The sequence below is a fragment of the Sorex araneus genome, chromosome 5, assembly GCF_027595985.1.
Source record: "Sorex araneus isolate mSorAra2 chromosome 5, mSorAra2.pri, whole genome shotgun sequence".
Taxonomy (NCBI): Eukaryota; Metazoa; Chordata; class Mammalia; order Eulipotyphla; family Soricidae; genus Sorex; species Sorex araneus.
In genome coordinates, this window is record NC_073306.1 from 74045572 (window position 1) to 74059626 (window position 14055).

Here is a 14055-nt window from a genome sequence, read left to right on the forward strand (position 1 = left end):
CCAGGTTAGTCTTTCGTAACCCCAACAGGGTCCCTATTCAGTTACTTCTTTTTGTATCATGACAGAGTTTGTCCATGACCATGCTCTTAACTTAGTTATGTATTATGGTGCTTGGCCTGGCCCATTTCAATGCCAGGGTAGCTCACAGCTTGCCCTGGGTCCATCCAGTCCCTTGTCGGGACCCTGCTCTTAGGAACTAAGGTATCTGAGGCTTAAGTCAAGTAAATATGGATGACCAGGAGTAAATATTATTTTGGCATCAATTACTTCCCATGTAATTGGGAAGTAATAGCATCAACTGTCTTCCTTTTTGTGTCTATACAAAAAGGACATTGCTATATAAACCATAAGAATGACATAAAGGAAAGAGAAAGGCAATACAGAATTATTAGTACCTGATGGAACTGGGTGTGCCTCAGTTGCACTGTTGTGGGAGTGGCTCAATAAACCTTAAGCTCCCTGTGGGAGGAGCAGAGACAACCCAATGTTATCCAACAGCCAACAATAATTTAAATCCAGGCTCACCTACTTACTTTCTATGTGACCATTCTGAGAGAAACTCAGTTTCTTCACAAATATAAAATGGGGACAATGGTATTGCCTTTGGATTTCACATTTTAGTATCACTGAAATCTTAAAATGGCTTTTGACAGGTAATAGTACCGATGCAGATCTGGTGGTTATTCTAGGTGGCAAAAATGCATAACTACGTCCCTTTAAGATTTCAGCTAAGGACTGGAGTCATAATACAGTGGGTAGGGCACTTGCCTTGCACACAGCTAATCTAGGTTCAATCCCTCTCATCCCATAGGTCCCCCCGAGTCTCACCAGGAGGCATCCCTGAATGCAGAGCCAATAGTAAGCTCTGACCACTGCTGGATGTGGCCTAACAAACAAGGTTTTCAAAACCTTGAAAAATGAACACAAAAACATTCATCATTCATTCAAAAGGACATGTATGCCATTATTCATTGCAGCACTTAAATTCAATAGCTAAGATACCAAATCAACCTAGGTGTTTAACAACAAATGAATGGATTATGAAGATGTAGTATATGGACACAATGGATTACAATGCAACTGCAAGAAACAAAATCATGCAATTTGCTGGAACTTGGATGAACTGGAAGATATGTTGACTGAAGTAAGCCAGAGGAAAGACTAGAATAATCTCACTTATCTGAGATATATAGAATAAGGGAATGCAATATAACAAACAGGAAATGCCTAGATCACCTTTGACTTCATAATACAGGGAGGACAGAGAAGGAAAAATGCCAAGGGGAGATGAGAAAGGAAGGTAATTAGGTTGCAGGGGTAATGTGGTATATATCCAAACTACAGAGTCAACAACAGAAAATAGCAAATGACAATTGATCAAACTTTAAAACATGCCTGACAAGATCGCAGGTTTGGGAGTGGGGAGTGAGTGGGAGAAGCATGGGAACACTGGTGGAGAGAAGTTGATACTGGTAGTAGAATTAGTGCAAGGAAACTATAGGTCTAAAATTCAACTATCAATAACTTTGTTCAATGAGTTATTAACACTTTAGAATAATTTATTTTTTGTAAAACATAAAAAGAATCCTTAAAAATAATTTTAAGTTTTGAAAAAATTTTTTTAAAAGTTTAAGTTGGTGTCAGAAACTAAAAAAAGATGCTCAAGCGGTGAAGCATTTATTTTACAGTGCTGTATCATTTATAACATTTTTTGATGGTGGAGGACTTGGGCCTCACCTGGGGTGCTCAGAGTTTACTCCTTCTTGTCTCTGTGCTCAAGGGCTACTTCTGGCTGTGCGGAGGCAACATATGTGGCGCCAGGATCAAACTGAGGCCAATCACATAGAAAGCAAGCATCTTAACCCTAGTACTCTCTGGCATTACTTCATCTCAATATCCACTTTACCTCGGTTTTTTGGCCCACACCCAGCTTAGGGCTTACACCTGGATGTGCTCTCAAGGATCACTCTGGCGACCTATACAATGGTTGGGATCAAACCCAGCTCAGGTTTGTGCATGGCAAGTGCCCTAGCCATTGCACTATTTCTCTGACCTCAGTACCTAATTTTCATTTAGGGCTTACTTTATGGTAGAATCTGTGTTTTGAAGCAATGATGTAAATACCAACCACAGATCAAATTTTTGAGATCATTTAAATGTATTAGTTTTATAATGTTATAGGTAGGAAGATAATGCCAAGAACAGAGAAGGTGAAAGAGGGAAAACAACCCAAATTCTAGTCATTAGGCTTAAGAATGAATTTTAACTTCTGTATGCCCCTGTCCTCTAATACGCAATGAAACCAGAAACTCCTAGACAGATAGTCACACAGTTTTCTCTGTCATTTCAGGCTGCAATAATGCAACCCATTTCATATACCTGAAATTTTTAAAAAAATTTTATTTTATTGAATCACCATGTGGAAAATTACAGTGCTTTCAGGCTTAAGTCTTAGTCATAAAATGCTGAAACAACCATCCCTTCACCAGTGCCCATATCCCACCACTGAGGACAAAAAAAACCAAAACACAGTACACCTCCCATCCCGCCCACCCCCGCACCCCCCTCCCGCCTTGTAACTGATAAATTTCACTTTACTTTCTATTTACTTTGGTTACATTCAATATTTCAACACAAACCTCACCATTATTATTAGGAGCACCCTGCTAGAGTCAGACCTGTTGTGAAGAGAAATGAGGTCGCGCGGCCGCAGTAGCCGCAGTAGCGGCCGCGCGGTTTTGTATTTCTGTACTTTAACAACTCAGTCCAGGGAGATTTCTTTCGGATCATTGCAAGCTAGTAAACCCCATCTGTGGTCGTCATAATATGGTGCTCCCCACGCCCTTCATCCCCGGGAAGGGACAGGCGAGAGAGAGAAATACTTTTCCCCTCCTAGGCGGGCATGGGGTCGAGGCTTAGTTCTCTGGCTGGAGACAATCTGCAAGGAGCAGTCCATGTTGAAGTTGGTTCAGCTGGGTCTGGATTCACGCTCGTGCAGCTTTGGAGGAGCCGCATGTGCGTGCAGCCCCCGGGGGCCACATCTCGGCAGCGGTCCATATACCTGAAATTTTTGCACCCCACTTCTGCAGGACTGTTTTATGTATTTCACTGGATTGGTCTAAGAAACCTTAAATAAGCTAATGTACATAAAGTACTTGGGTTAGCACTTGGTATCACGTAAACTATTACTATATGTTATTACTCATTACCAGTTAAGAGTCTTCATCATAAGATACAGTACAAAGTTAACTAATTTCACTGGAAAATTTAGAGTAATTCTGCTCTAGAAGGGTTTTAAGAGTCAGGAAAAATATATTTGGGAGAGTAATTAGCACGGAGAAAGGCATTTCAGTGATGTAAAACTTTGATATGGTATATGACTGAAGCAAAGGCTAACTATATAAGGATCAAATATGACTTTAAAATTAGCTTGAACCAATAGGGCAATTAATGGCGTTAGTATTTTATTCAGCAAATTGCCAGTTCAGTTTTATTCAGAAAACTGAACTGGCAATTGGGAATTATGGAGTAGCTTATCAAAGAGTAAAAGATACATTTGGTTGGTTATGAAGTTCAAAATGAGCATAGTCCATCACCACAATCCAATCTGAAAAATGTTCATAGTTCATATTTTGGTTTTATTCCTGAGTCCCACTTGGAGGTGCTCAGGTCATAGAATGCTGGGGATTGAACCTGGGCTTCTGCATACAAAGCAAGCACACTAGCCTATAAGCAATCTCTCTGGTCCTACATTACAGTTAATTTTATTTATTCATATTTGGGTTTTGGGTAACACCCAGAGAACTCGGGCTTATTCCTGACTCTGCACTCAAGGATTACTGACAGGGCTCAGGGGACCATGTGGGGTGGTGGGGATTGAAGGTCTGTTGGCCTGTGCAAGACAAATATCCTAACCTCTGTAATATCACTCCCACTACAGTCTGTTTAAAAACATATATACACATAGAGTTGATACCTTCACTGACCAAAGCTGAAAGAAATTACTATGCAGTTAAGTACAAATGTCCAAAAGTTTATTTTAGGACCTATTTGTATTTAAGTTTCTGCCTTTCAATAAACTTTTTCTCTATTACAACTTCAAAATCAGTACAATTTTCAAATCAGTATTACTCAAGTGTTGATGAAACTGGGGAAGTTTCCAAGGTGAAAGCAGATAGTACAATGCACATCTAATCAAATCAGTAGCAACAAAATAACACAATGGAAAACATTAAAAAGCCTATAAGTAGCATCTCAAGCCAGCAATGGAATCTTTAGTAAAAGCTAATGAAGGCTTTAAGGTTATTTTGACTCTTACTTTATATGAGAAATCTCTTGACAACTCAATTATATGGGGTAGTGTGGACATCTGTATTTATATATTTTTATTAACCACCTTTCCTCTTTATTTAAAAAAATTATAATTTCCTCCTTTGTTGGGGGGAATTCCTTTCCTAATCAGTTCAAACACAAAATGTGATTCAGACTGGAAAAAATCAAAGTTCTACACCCACAAATTATTATGTGACCTGCTATCACGCTTTGACTCACCTATTATGATGGTACAAGCTGAAGTGTTGATGGCTGCTATCCGCTACCCTCACCTCACTGACTCCCAAGCCAAAGCCAACATCCCCAAAGAGAACACTGGCCTGAAACAGAAAACTAATCCATGGATGAGGGGTGGACATGAATTAAGCCAAGTATAAAAACAGAAAGCAAGCCTCTAGTGGTGTTTGTATTAAGTCAAAGTTGAACTAATAAACTGATACTTTATCCTTAGTATTGACAGCTTGAGTCTGTCACCTGCAACTAAAGGATAATTGTACTAAATAATCTCAACTACATACTAGCTGGAAATACTGAGCATGCTAGTATGATTAAATAAAAGCAGACTAGGTTTTATAGAACTTAATGACAAATATGGAATCAGACTCAACACATTCTATAGTGGTATTATATCTCAATACCAAGTATATAGACTTAAGCAAAATATATAAAGAAAACTGGCATTATAGTCTAAGGCTTTTTTATGAAGATTGAATCCCATTACTTGCTACTTGAAAAAAAACTGTAGCACTGTAGCACTGTCGTCCCCGTTGTTCATTGATTTGCGCAAGCAGGCACCAGTAACATCTCATTGTGAGACTTGTTGTTACTGTTTTTGGCATACTGAATACGCCATGGGGAGCTTGCAAGACTCTGTCGTGCAGGCAGGATACTCTTGGTAGCTTGCCAGGCCCTCTGAGAGAGATGGAAGAATCGAACCTGGGTCGGTCGAGTGCAAGGCAAACACCCTACCCGCTGTGCTATCACTCCAGCCCTGAAAACAAACTAGCTAAATTTCAGAATCTATTATCTATTATCTTTTTTGTTTTGATTTTTGGGCCACTTCTGACAGTACTCAGGATTTACCCATGGCTCTGTAATCAGAGATCACTTCTAACAGAGGGTAACATGGGGTACCAAGGATTGAACCCAAGTTGACCACAGGCATGGCAAGTGCCCTACTCACTGTACTATTTCTAGAGCCCCTAAACTCTTTAGTTCACATCTGTAATGTGAACAGGTACAAGCTTTGCTTATTTTAATTTATGGCAATTAATCCCATATTTAGTAGTAGCTTTTCATTAATATGAAAAGCTTAACTCCCTTTGAAATGATCGTTTAAAAAAACAAAGCAGCCCAGGTGGAACTTTTCTGTAAAAAATAGAACTTTAAAAAATATGATTTGTGAACGAAATGCAGAATGTTGAACTTAACATGGACAGGGAGTTTGTTTATTCACAAGAATTTGTTAAGAACCCAAAATGGAAAGGGCTTCTAAAAAAAGAAAATGGGTCTTAATACTAAAAACTTTCAGGGCTCTCTGAATTATTCCAATTTCACCCCCTCTAAGCAGTTGACATGGTTATTCATTGAAACACATGTTTATTGCAAATCATGTGGGAATGAATGTGCATATTAATCAAGTGAGCTGATAGATTTATTTATGGCAAAATGCTAGCTCAATACGTTCCTAAGGAACAATTTATAAAAATCCAATAGAATTCTAGGCAATGCATACGGAAACAATGCATTAGATCATGTAGCTTTTTGTTTTTTTTTCCCTCCTGGGCAAGGGGGAAAAGTGCAGGATAAATCCTTGGGCTATGTCCAGCTTTCAGTTTAAATTTTAGAAAGGATAGAATTCAATAGCTTTCCTGGAAATCATACTACATCATAACAGATTTCATTATCAGGAAATTCCTCTCCACCCTGATATTCAAGTAACAATTATTTGTGTATGTGTACTTTATCCCATTTTTTCCAGTGACAATTCTAACACATTTGAGTCATTTTGCCCTATTTCTTAAGTTTGAATAAATTTCAGTTTAAAATTAAATGCAAATCCTTTGAAATTCTAGTTCTTTCTCCAGTAATAGTAAATAATTTTAACATATTCTTTTTATTATAGAGATTCCTGAAGTTGCTATATATTCCACAAATGGTAAGATTTTATTTTCTATGAATCATTGTTATTTTCACTGTTAAATTCCACCAGGGGGTTTTGGTTTTGGATTTTTTGGCCACACCCAGCTGTGCACAGGGCTTACTCCGGTTCCATGTTCAGGGATCACTCCTCTTGGTGCCTGGGAGACGGTGAGGATGGCGGAGATTGAACCCAGTTGGCCACATGCAAAGGAAATGTCCTTCCTGCTGTTGCTATCCCCCTGGCCCTTTTGCCACACTTTTTGTGGCACTGTTGCTTTTGCATTTTTCTCCACTTTCTATCCCAAGTTATACTGTGTTATTTAAGTTCTCCCGTGTTCATCTTCTCATGATGCTTTCATTTTTCTTATCTTCTTAGGACTCTTCAAATACTGCCTCTGATTTCTTTCTGGTCTAAAATTTACCCCAATTTTCCAGTTTTATCATTGCTTTTGTAACCATTAAATACACAGATGCAACGCAGATGTAATCATCTTTTACTCTTTTACAGTCATATTGCAATTTCATAACTGTATAAATTCCAATAAAACTAGGAAACTTTAATTCCAGTATGTGAGATCATTATATATACAGAGCTGCCATAAGATATAAATTAAACCATGAATATACATAAATACACATATACATTCCTTTGAAGAGCTTCAAGTGTTTCTGTTTTAGTTATTGCTAGCTATTTCAAAACATGGCATAAAACTGCTCATCACAACACCCCTGTGTGGTAATGACAAGAGTGGAATGGGAACGGGATGAAAGGCACAGAGTTCCTAATAAGGCACAGCTCACTGTGAACAAGCAGAGCCAAATCCATGAGCACAGATAATTCAAACAACAACCTGGAGCCATTAATTTTCTACACTGGACATAAGATATTATAGTAATACTTATTCAGCCTTGAATACAGGACATTGTTATGTGTGCTGTGCACGCATGAAAGATCCATTCAGTTGCCATGATAGGTTATGTCACATATAAAGCTTATTATATCATATATAATTCTAAGACTAGAATAGGTCTGTCATCCCGTGGCTTTATGGCATGCTGCATGTTTCCGTAGAATTCCACTGAAGAGAAAGCAAACTTGTAACTGACTCTTATGGCAAAGCATGGAAAAAAAAAGTTTGAAGACTACAGACTCAAGCATATTAAAATAAGCACAATGCCAATCGCAATAAAAAATATTGGTGTGTGTGTGTGTATATATAACTTGAATTGTTTAATTACTTTTCAGAGAAATGAAAAATTTCAAGCACCCAACAATATCCCAGGCTCCATCAGGCTAGTCCATGCATAGTCCTCTGCAAAGGCTGGAAATTTCCACCTTCTTCCTTCTCCAGAAGGACTTACTTTTCATTGCCAATGTTCCTGACAGATTCACTCTTCCCTGGGGGGGAAGGGGGGAGAGAAGAAAGTAAATATAAAGTCAAGTGTTTATACTGTTTTCTCTTTGGCATATTGTATTTTTCCTTCTTTTTTCTTCCCTTCTGATGCATACCAATGGGACTGCTCATGGTACAAACCATGCCATGTACCAGGCAGCTGGAATATACAATTTTCGCCACAGTAAACAGAGAAATGATGTCTAAGAGTGGCAATTATATTTTGTGAGGTAACATCCTTCCTGACTTTGCCGAAGACTTGGGAATGGTCACTTCACAGTGTGGTTAGGGTTCCATGCTTGCCCCACTGAATAGCTTGCTATCACATAGACTGGCCAAATGTGGCTGGAAAAAAATTTTCCATATTTTTAAACTTAAAATTGAGGGTCAGTATATGTTGAGTGAATGTGGGTTGATACAAGACTAGGTAATCGCCATTTCTGTCCTTTCACAGGAAAGAAGTCGGAGCAGAAATAGGCTTTTCTTCAAAGGAGCTGTCTGAATGAGCAGACAGATTCACTCGCTGAACTGAAAACGGTTCCTGGAGGATGGAGATGATGCCTTTCTTCCCCCCTTCCTCCACTGCTCCCAGTAAATCTAGCATGTTTGCTGAATCACTGTGACAACAAGCTACTTTTAGATTTTTTAATAGACTATAAAATAGGAAACAAGAGAACCTGATTTTTCTATAAGGAAAGGAATAACTAGTAACAGTATGAAATTGTCACGATTTCAACAGATTGGTTTGATTACTGATTATATCTTCACTGTGATAAGGAAAGCAGTACATGGAGAAGCAGAGTAAATTCTGAAGGGTCCATAGCCAGCTAGTCCACGGCTGACACCCCGTTCAATCTCCTGTATAGCATGGTGTCCTGAATTGCCAGGTACAGTCCTGGAAGTCCCTCAAACACTTTGAGATGCGGTACCAGAGACCTGGAGCACTGCAGAGCTTAGCTCAGGTAATTCTCAGCACCACCTCCTCAGGCTCCTACCTAGAATGACCAGCCCAGTAGGCATGTATCACTGGGGGGACATTGTAAGACACCCCCCTCCCCCTCCCTTGGTAAAAACAACAACAAAGGAAGGCTAGTGTGTGAGTGGCTGCTATGCCACATATTTGTATACAATGCATGTATGTAAATCACTTTGGGCTGATTCCTTTTCAAAATCCAGAGGAATCCTACCATGGAGTCATATTATAACAAAAAAATTATTTTGCCTATCTTTTAAATTAATGAGGCTTTGTACTATCTGGCAGTGCAGTGTGGGAGGATGCTTTTCCCTTTCTTTGGTCACCAAAGTTGCCTAGCTTTCTATTTTTTTTTTTTTTAAAAATAGATCCCTTTGCCTTAGACTAAAATATAACAAGCGCTATCAAGTCATCACCATCAGCAGGTAACTGGCAAGTAAGAGCCTGTAAAGCAAGCACTATCATTCTGAGCACTTCCCCCTGGATGGACACAAGGTTAGAGACTGGCACCTCTACATCTTGATCTTTCGGGCTACCTCAAATACTTAAGTCTTCCACAGTCAACTTTATTTCTTAAAAAGCAGGAAAAAAAAAACCTGGCCAACTTCCTGTCAATATAGGCAGACTTATAAAGAAAAAATAATGATGGCAGTCTACAATCATAATAAATATTAAAACAACCACCAAGTGTGAAAACTGCTGAATTCCAGACCCCAAACACACTTTCCTCCAGACCAGAAGATCCAGACCAGAAGAGAGATACCTTGTGCTCTGAACTCAAGAACAAAACCCGGCCTATTTTTGCCTTTGGAGAGCGGAAGAATTTGAGGGTTTTCCAAAGAAAATGCTTTGTTTCTATATAACTCTCCTCATGCTTTCAGGGACCACCCTATAGGGTAGCCAATGCAGTAAGGAAGTACAAAGACACAGACACTTTCAAGTGCTTATACAAAGCAATGTACATGTATGAAGATTTGGAATTATTATAAAGGTATATTTATGGGACAATTAAAAAATGCTCTGGAAAATCCTGCCAGATTCCTTTTAATTCTTTTATTCAGCATTTCTAATTATAAATGATCTTTTATGCTGAAAGCACAAATCACCTGTGCTTCCTGTAAATAAGTCAAACATATACCTACTAAAACATACAAATTATACTTCATAAGGTTGTTCCAAGTACACTACAAAAGCAGCCTTATCCTTTGCTTGGTTACAGGAAGTCTTAATTCAATGTGCATTCCCAAACAAGGTAAAAGAGGATCTGTGTGTGCTGTGTTTATTTACACAGACTATGTTTGCCATGGCTAGTAACCCACATTACTAAACAACTTTCCCTGAAACCAATGTTGAGAGAGAACTACTAAGAAAAAAAGTATGATCTTACACATAAGTTCAGAAAAATCGAAAGGGCTTTTTTAAAACTGAAATTTCTAATTTGAGAAAATCAAAATATCCTCTTAAATTATGAAAAATATAGTCAAGATTTATCCTATAGATTTAGAAGCGAGTCCATGATTTATTATTAGATACTTCATGTTCACTAAAGTTTTTCAAAAGCAAAATTTCAAACTGTGGCTCTTAAAAATTTTGGCGACTTTGACTGTAAGTTCAATAAAATTAGAAAAAAAATTCAATCCAACACACAAATTCCGTACGTCCTTTTGAGTTCACTACAATGAAACTTGACTTTTACCTATAATTTTCAGCTGAAGTGGCATCTAATAAGTTTTGAATTAGACAAGTAGCTTCTTTGCCTTTTAAAAAGTAATTTCTGAGTTTTAATCATTCTCCAGAATCTGTATTCAGAAAGACAGTAATTGTAAACTAGGACAATGTTTTATACATGAAAACTGCATGTTCTACCTTTTCCTAGTTATGACACTTCCTGCTTTACTACTCTATGAAGAGAAAAAAATTTACTTTAATAAATCACAAAAATGCCAAATAGAGTCAAGGAAACAAAGTGAAAGTCGAAGAAAATAAAAGCAATGGGTTTAAAAAAAAGAGTTAAAGGGACAAGGGAAGGACACCACCTTAATTTATATGTAATTCAAATTTTTAATGTTCCTTCTATAAGTGTATTTCTTTTGATAGAACGCTAAAAATGCTTTGTAATCTCTCATTTCAGGAATCTCTAAAGGGATCAATTACATTGATATCATCATAGACAGACTATTTCTGAAAGCTTAAAAAACCGGTGATTGGTGTGGCTTGGTAACTCTGGACCCCAAATATGCAACTTATGCTCTTATAAACTAATTCTATCTCAGTATATTAATAATAAATGACAATATGCTAATAGTTTCCACATTTCTTTTCTCAGGATTCTTTGTATATAAAATAAACCAAAAAGTAAGGATTATTGGGCTGGAGCGATAGCATAGCGGGTAGGGTGTTTGCCTTGCAGGCGGCCGGCCCAGGTTCAATTCCCAGCACCCCATATGGTCCCTGAGCACCGCCAGGAGTGATTCCTGAGTGCAGAGCCAAGAGTAACCCTTGTGCATCACCAGATGTGACCCGAAAAGGAAAAAAAAAAAAAGTATGGATTATTTTTAAGGAATAAAACTTAAAGACAAGTTCATTACAAAAAAATATTTAAAAGATAAAAACACACAACTCCAATCAGGAAAACAATATGCTTTTATAGTCAGAATTCAAATAGATTCATTTAAACTGATATTCTAATTTTATATGCTATCAAACAGAAGCTCCAGTTTATTCACTATGCTCTTTTGTAGTATTAACTGTAGTTATAACTATAGTTATTCTACAGAATAAATAGTATAAATTCTACAGAACAAACATAAATAGTTTAATATAAATATCAATTCTCAGAATAAACTGCATAAAGTGTATAAACGTAGTGAGAAAAATACACAGCAGTCATGTAATGCTTTAGGCTTCACTAGAATTAAGCATTACAGTAAGACATTTACACTTACCTTGGTGTAGAATTTTCATGTCATTGCTGAATTCTTTTAAGACCACATGTAATGTTGGGTATTCAATGATCACTTTGTTCCTCAAATTGTCAAGGAGACTTTTGTAAGGATCCAGCTCATAATACCTTATAATAAAAAAGTAATAAAACAAAAAACACCTTCAATATTTAGAATTATTCATAAACAGATTTAGAAACACTCTAGAACAAGTCATTCATTTTCACATGACTTTTACACGAATTTTTCTTGTATAAAACACTGCCTATAAGTTCAAATTACTCAAATATATTTAGTTTTAGCCTTAAAAAATAAAACCCATCATTACAGAAATAATTTCTAATAACATGTGGCAGACTAGAAAATTATTTAGCTTCTAGAAATTTACATTGCCATACAATTAAATAGGACCTTCCTTTATTTTTAAATTAAAAAATTCAATGCTTCTGAATCAGGCAGATCACAAAATTTAATAAGGAATTATGTCATGGTATCATGACACAGTTGCCAAATATATAACAGGTAATTATATACAAATATTCTTTAAATTCTCAAGTCATAATTTTTTTTTTTAAAAAAGGTTTCCCTAATGTTTTCACTTCCTTTGTAAGGTAGAGAATGAGAGGGATGGAATTTCAGCTAGCTCACCAAAAACTGCTGATGGGACTGTGTTGGCATATGTGTATCACAAAGTGTTGAGAACATGCACACCACACCAGCATGGTAAAGTTCTCCACATTTTCCTCCATTTCCACCAATGAAAGATGATACATGCAAAACACAGCCCAGTGTGACAGCTCTACTTTCATCCTTTTCCCTTATTCAATATCCACACTCGAATACAAGTGGTCAAGAGTCATGCTGTCTTCCACATACATTTGACTCTGCTGTGATGTCTGAAGAGTCAACTGCTCACAAACTAATCAGAAACGAATCATTTGACCCTAACTGAGAACTGAGACTGGCTTCGACCTGTTAAGAGTTCCTGGGATAGTGATTTCTCTGTGTTCTAAACTTTGTCTCCTATAATCATTTTCAAGTTGAGGAAAATAAAAGTGTTTAGTAAAAAGAAATCCAAACCACTCTAAAAACTGATTTATTTTTAAAGTGACAAGTGAAAGAACGATTAAAAACCCCAAAAATGGACACACAAATGAATCTCGGACCCGAGCAACTTGTGGCAGAGATGGCCCGGGACTTTGTGATAGGCCCTCTCTGCTGGGCAATTCCAGACGGGGCCAGGTGTTGTCCCTTCGCCTGCCCTCTAAGAGCTCCATCGGTGGCCATTTTCTAGAAGCCAGCAAGAAGCACCAGGTACGAGTCTCAGAGATGGCAAATCCCAACTCTTTCTGGACAGGGGAGTTGTGGGCCCTCCTTCCCCGCCGCCCCGATGGGACAACGAGATGAAGCCACATCTGCCCACTGTCTACTTAAGCTCCCATGTGGCCACGATCCGGAGACACACAAACGAATCTCAGATCCCAGCAACTTGCTACAGCAATTTCCTCAGACCCTAATTATTGAAATCTTAGAATTCCTAGAGCGTGTGTGGCTGTGCAACATTCTATTATATCCATAACAAGCAATACAAAACACATTGTCTAGCACTGCATTTTCGGCAGGTATGAGGAGTGATAAGACTGGTCTCCAAATATTGAAGATAACTAAAGTAGAGAAAAAATATTTTGCAAATTGCCACACATACGGGGGGAGGCGTGGAGGGGGGGTGATACGGGGGATTTTGGTGGTGGAAAACGTGCACTGGTGAAGGCATGGGTGTTTGATGACCATACGACTGAAGCTCAAACATTACATTTTTTTTACTGTACCTCATTGGTGAATTAATAAAAAATAAAAACAAAACAAAACAAAACAAAAAACCCAGTTGTCTGACCCCACCCCCATCCCATACATAAACAATTCTTAATTTTTGAACCATAAATTTTTTAATATTGAAAATAAATCTAAAATGTAAAATGTTATGTTTTCCTGTAACAGTAACCCTCATGCCCATAGGCCATAAAATCCATCTATTCTTTCCTCTGTGTAATGTAATACAGAAGTGATTCCAGCACTTAAGGATGAAATATTTCACATCTTTTAAATCTTATTTCTCTTTGACATAAGTAACATTTTATCTTAAAGTTAGCAATAATTATACAAGAGAAAAATGATATTAGACACCAGAATATAAGGCTAATTTATAAAAAGAACATTAACTAATTTTTATTTAGAATAGAATTTATACTCAAAAAGGAACTTTTCAATTAGC

General features: G+C 37.5%; 1 protein-coding gene across 1 annotated transcript in view; it reads right to left on the reverse strand.

The window, feature by feature from the left end:
- Positions 1 to 6951: 6951 nt before the first annotated feature.
- Positions 6952 to 14055, reverse strand: part of ZNHIT6 (zinc finger HIT-type containing 6) — a 44735-nt gene continuing 37631 nt past the window's right edge. Inside the window, exons 9-10 of the mRNA XM_004603630.2 lie at positions 11787 to 11911; positions 6952 to 7873 (exon numbers count right to left, since the gene is read on the reverse strand). Of these exons, the coding sequence (XP_004603687.2) occupies positions 7833 to 7873; positions 11787 to 11911 (166 nt within the window). The 3' untranslated portion in view covers positions 6952 to 7832. The remainder of the gene's footprint in view (positions 7874 to 11786; positions 11912 to 14055) is intronic.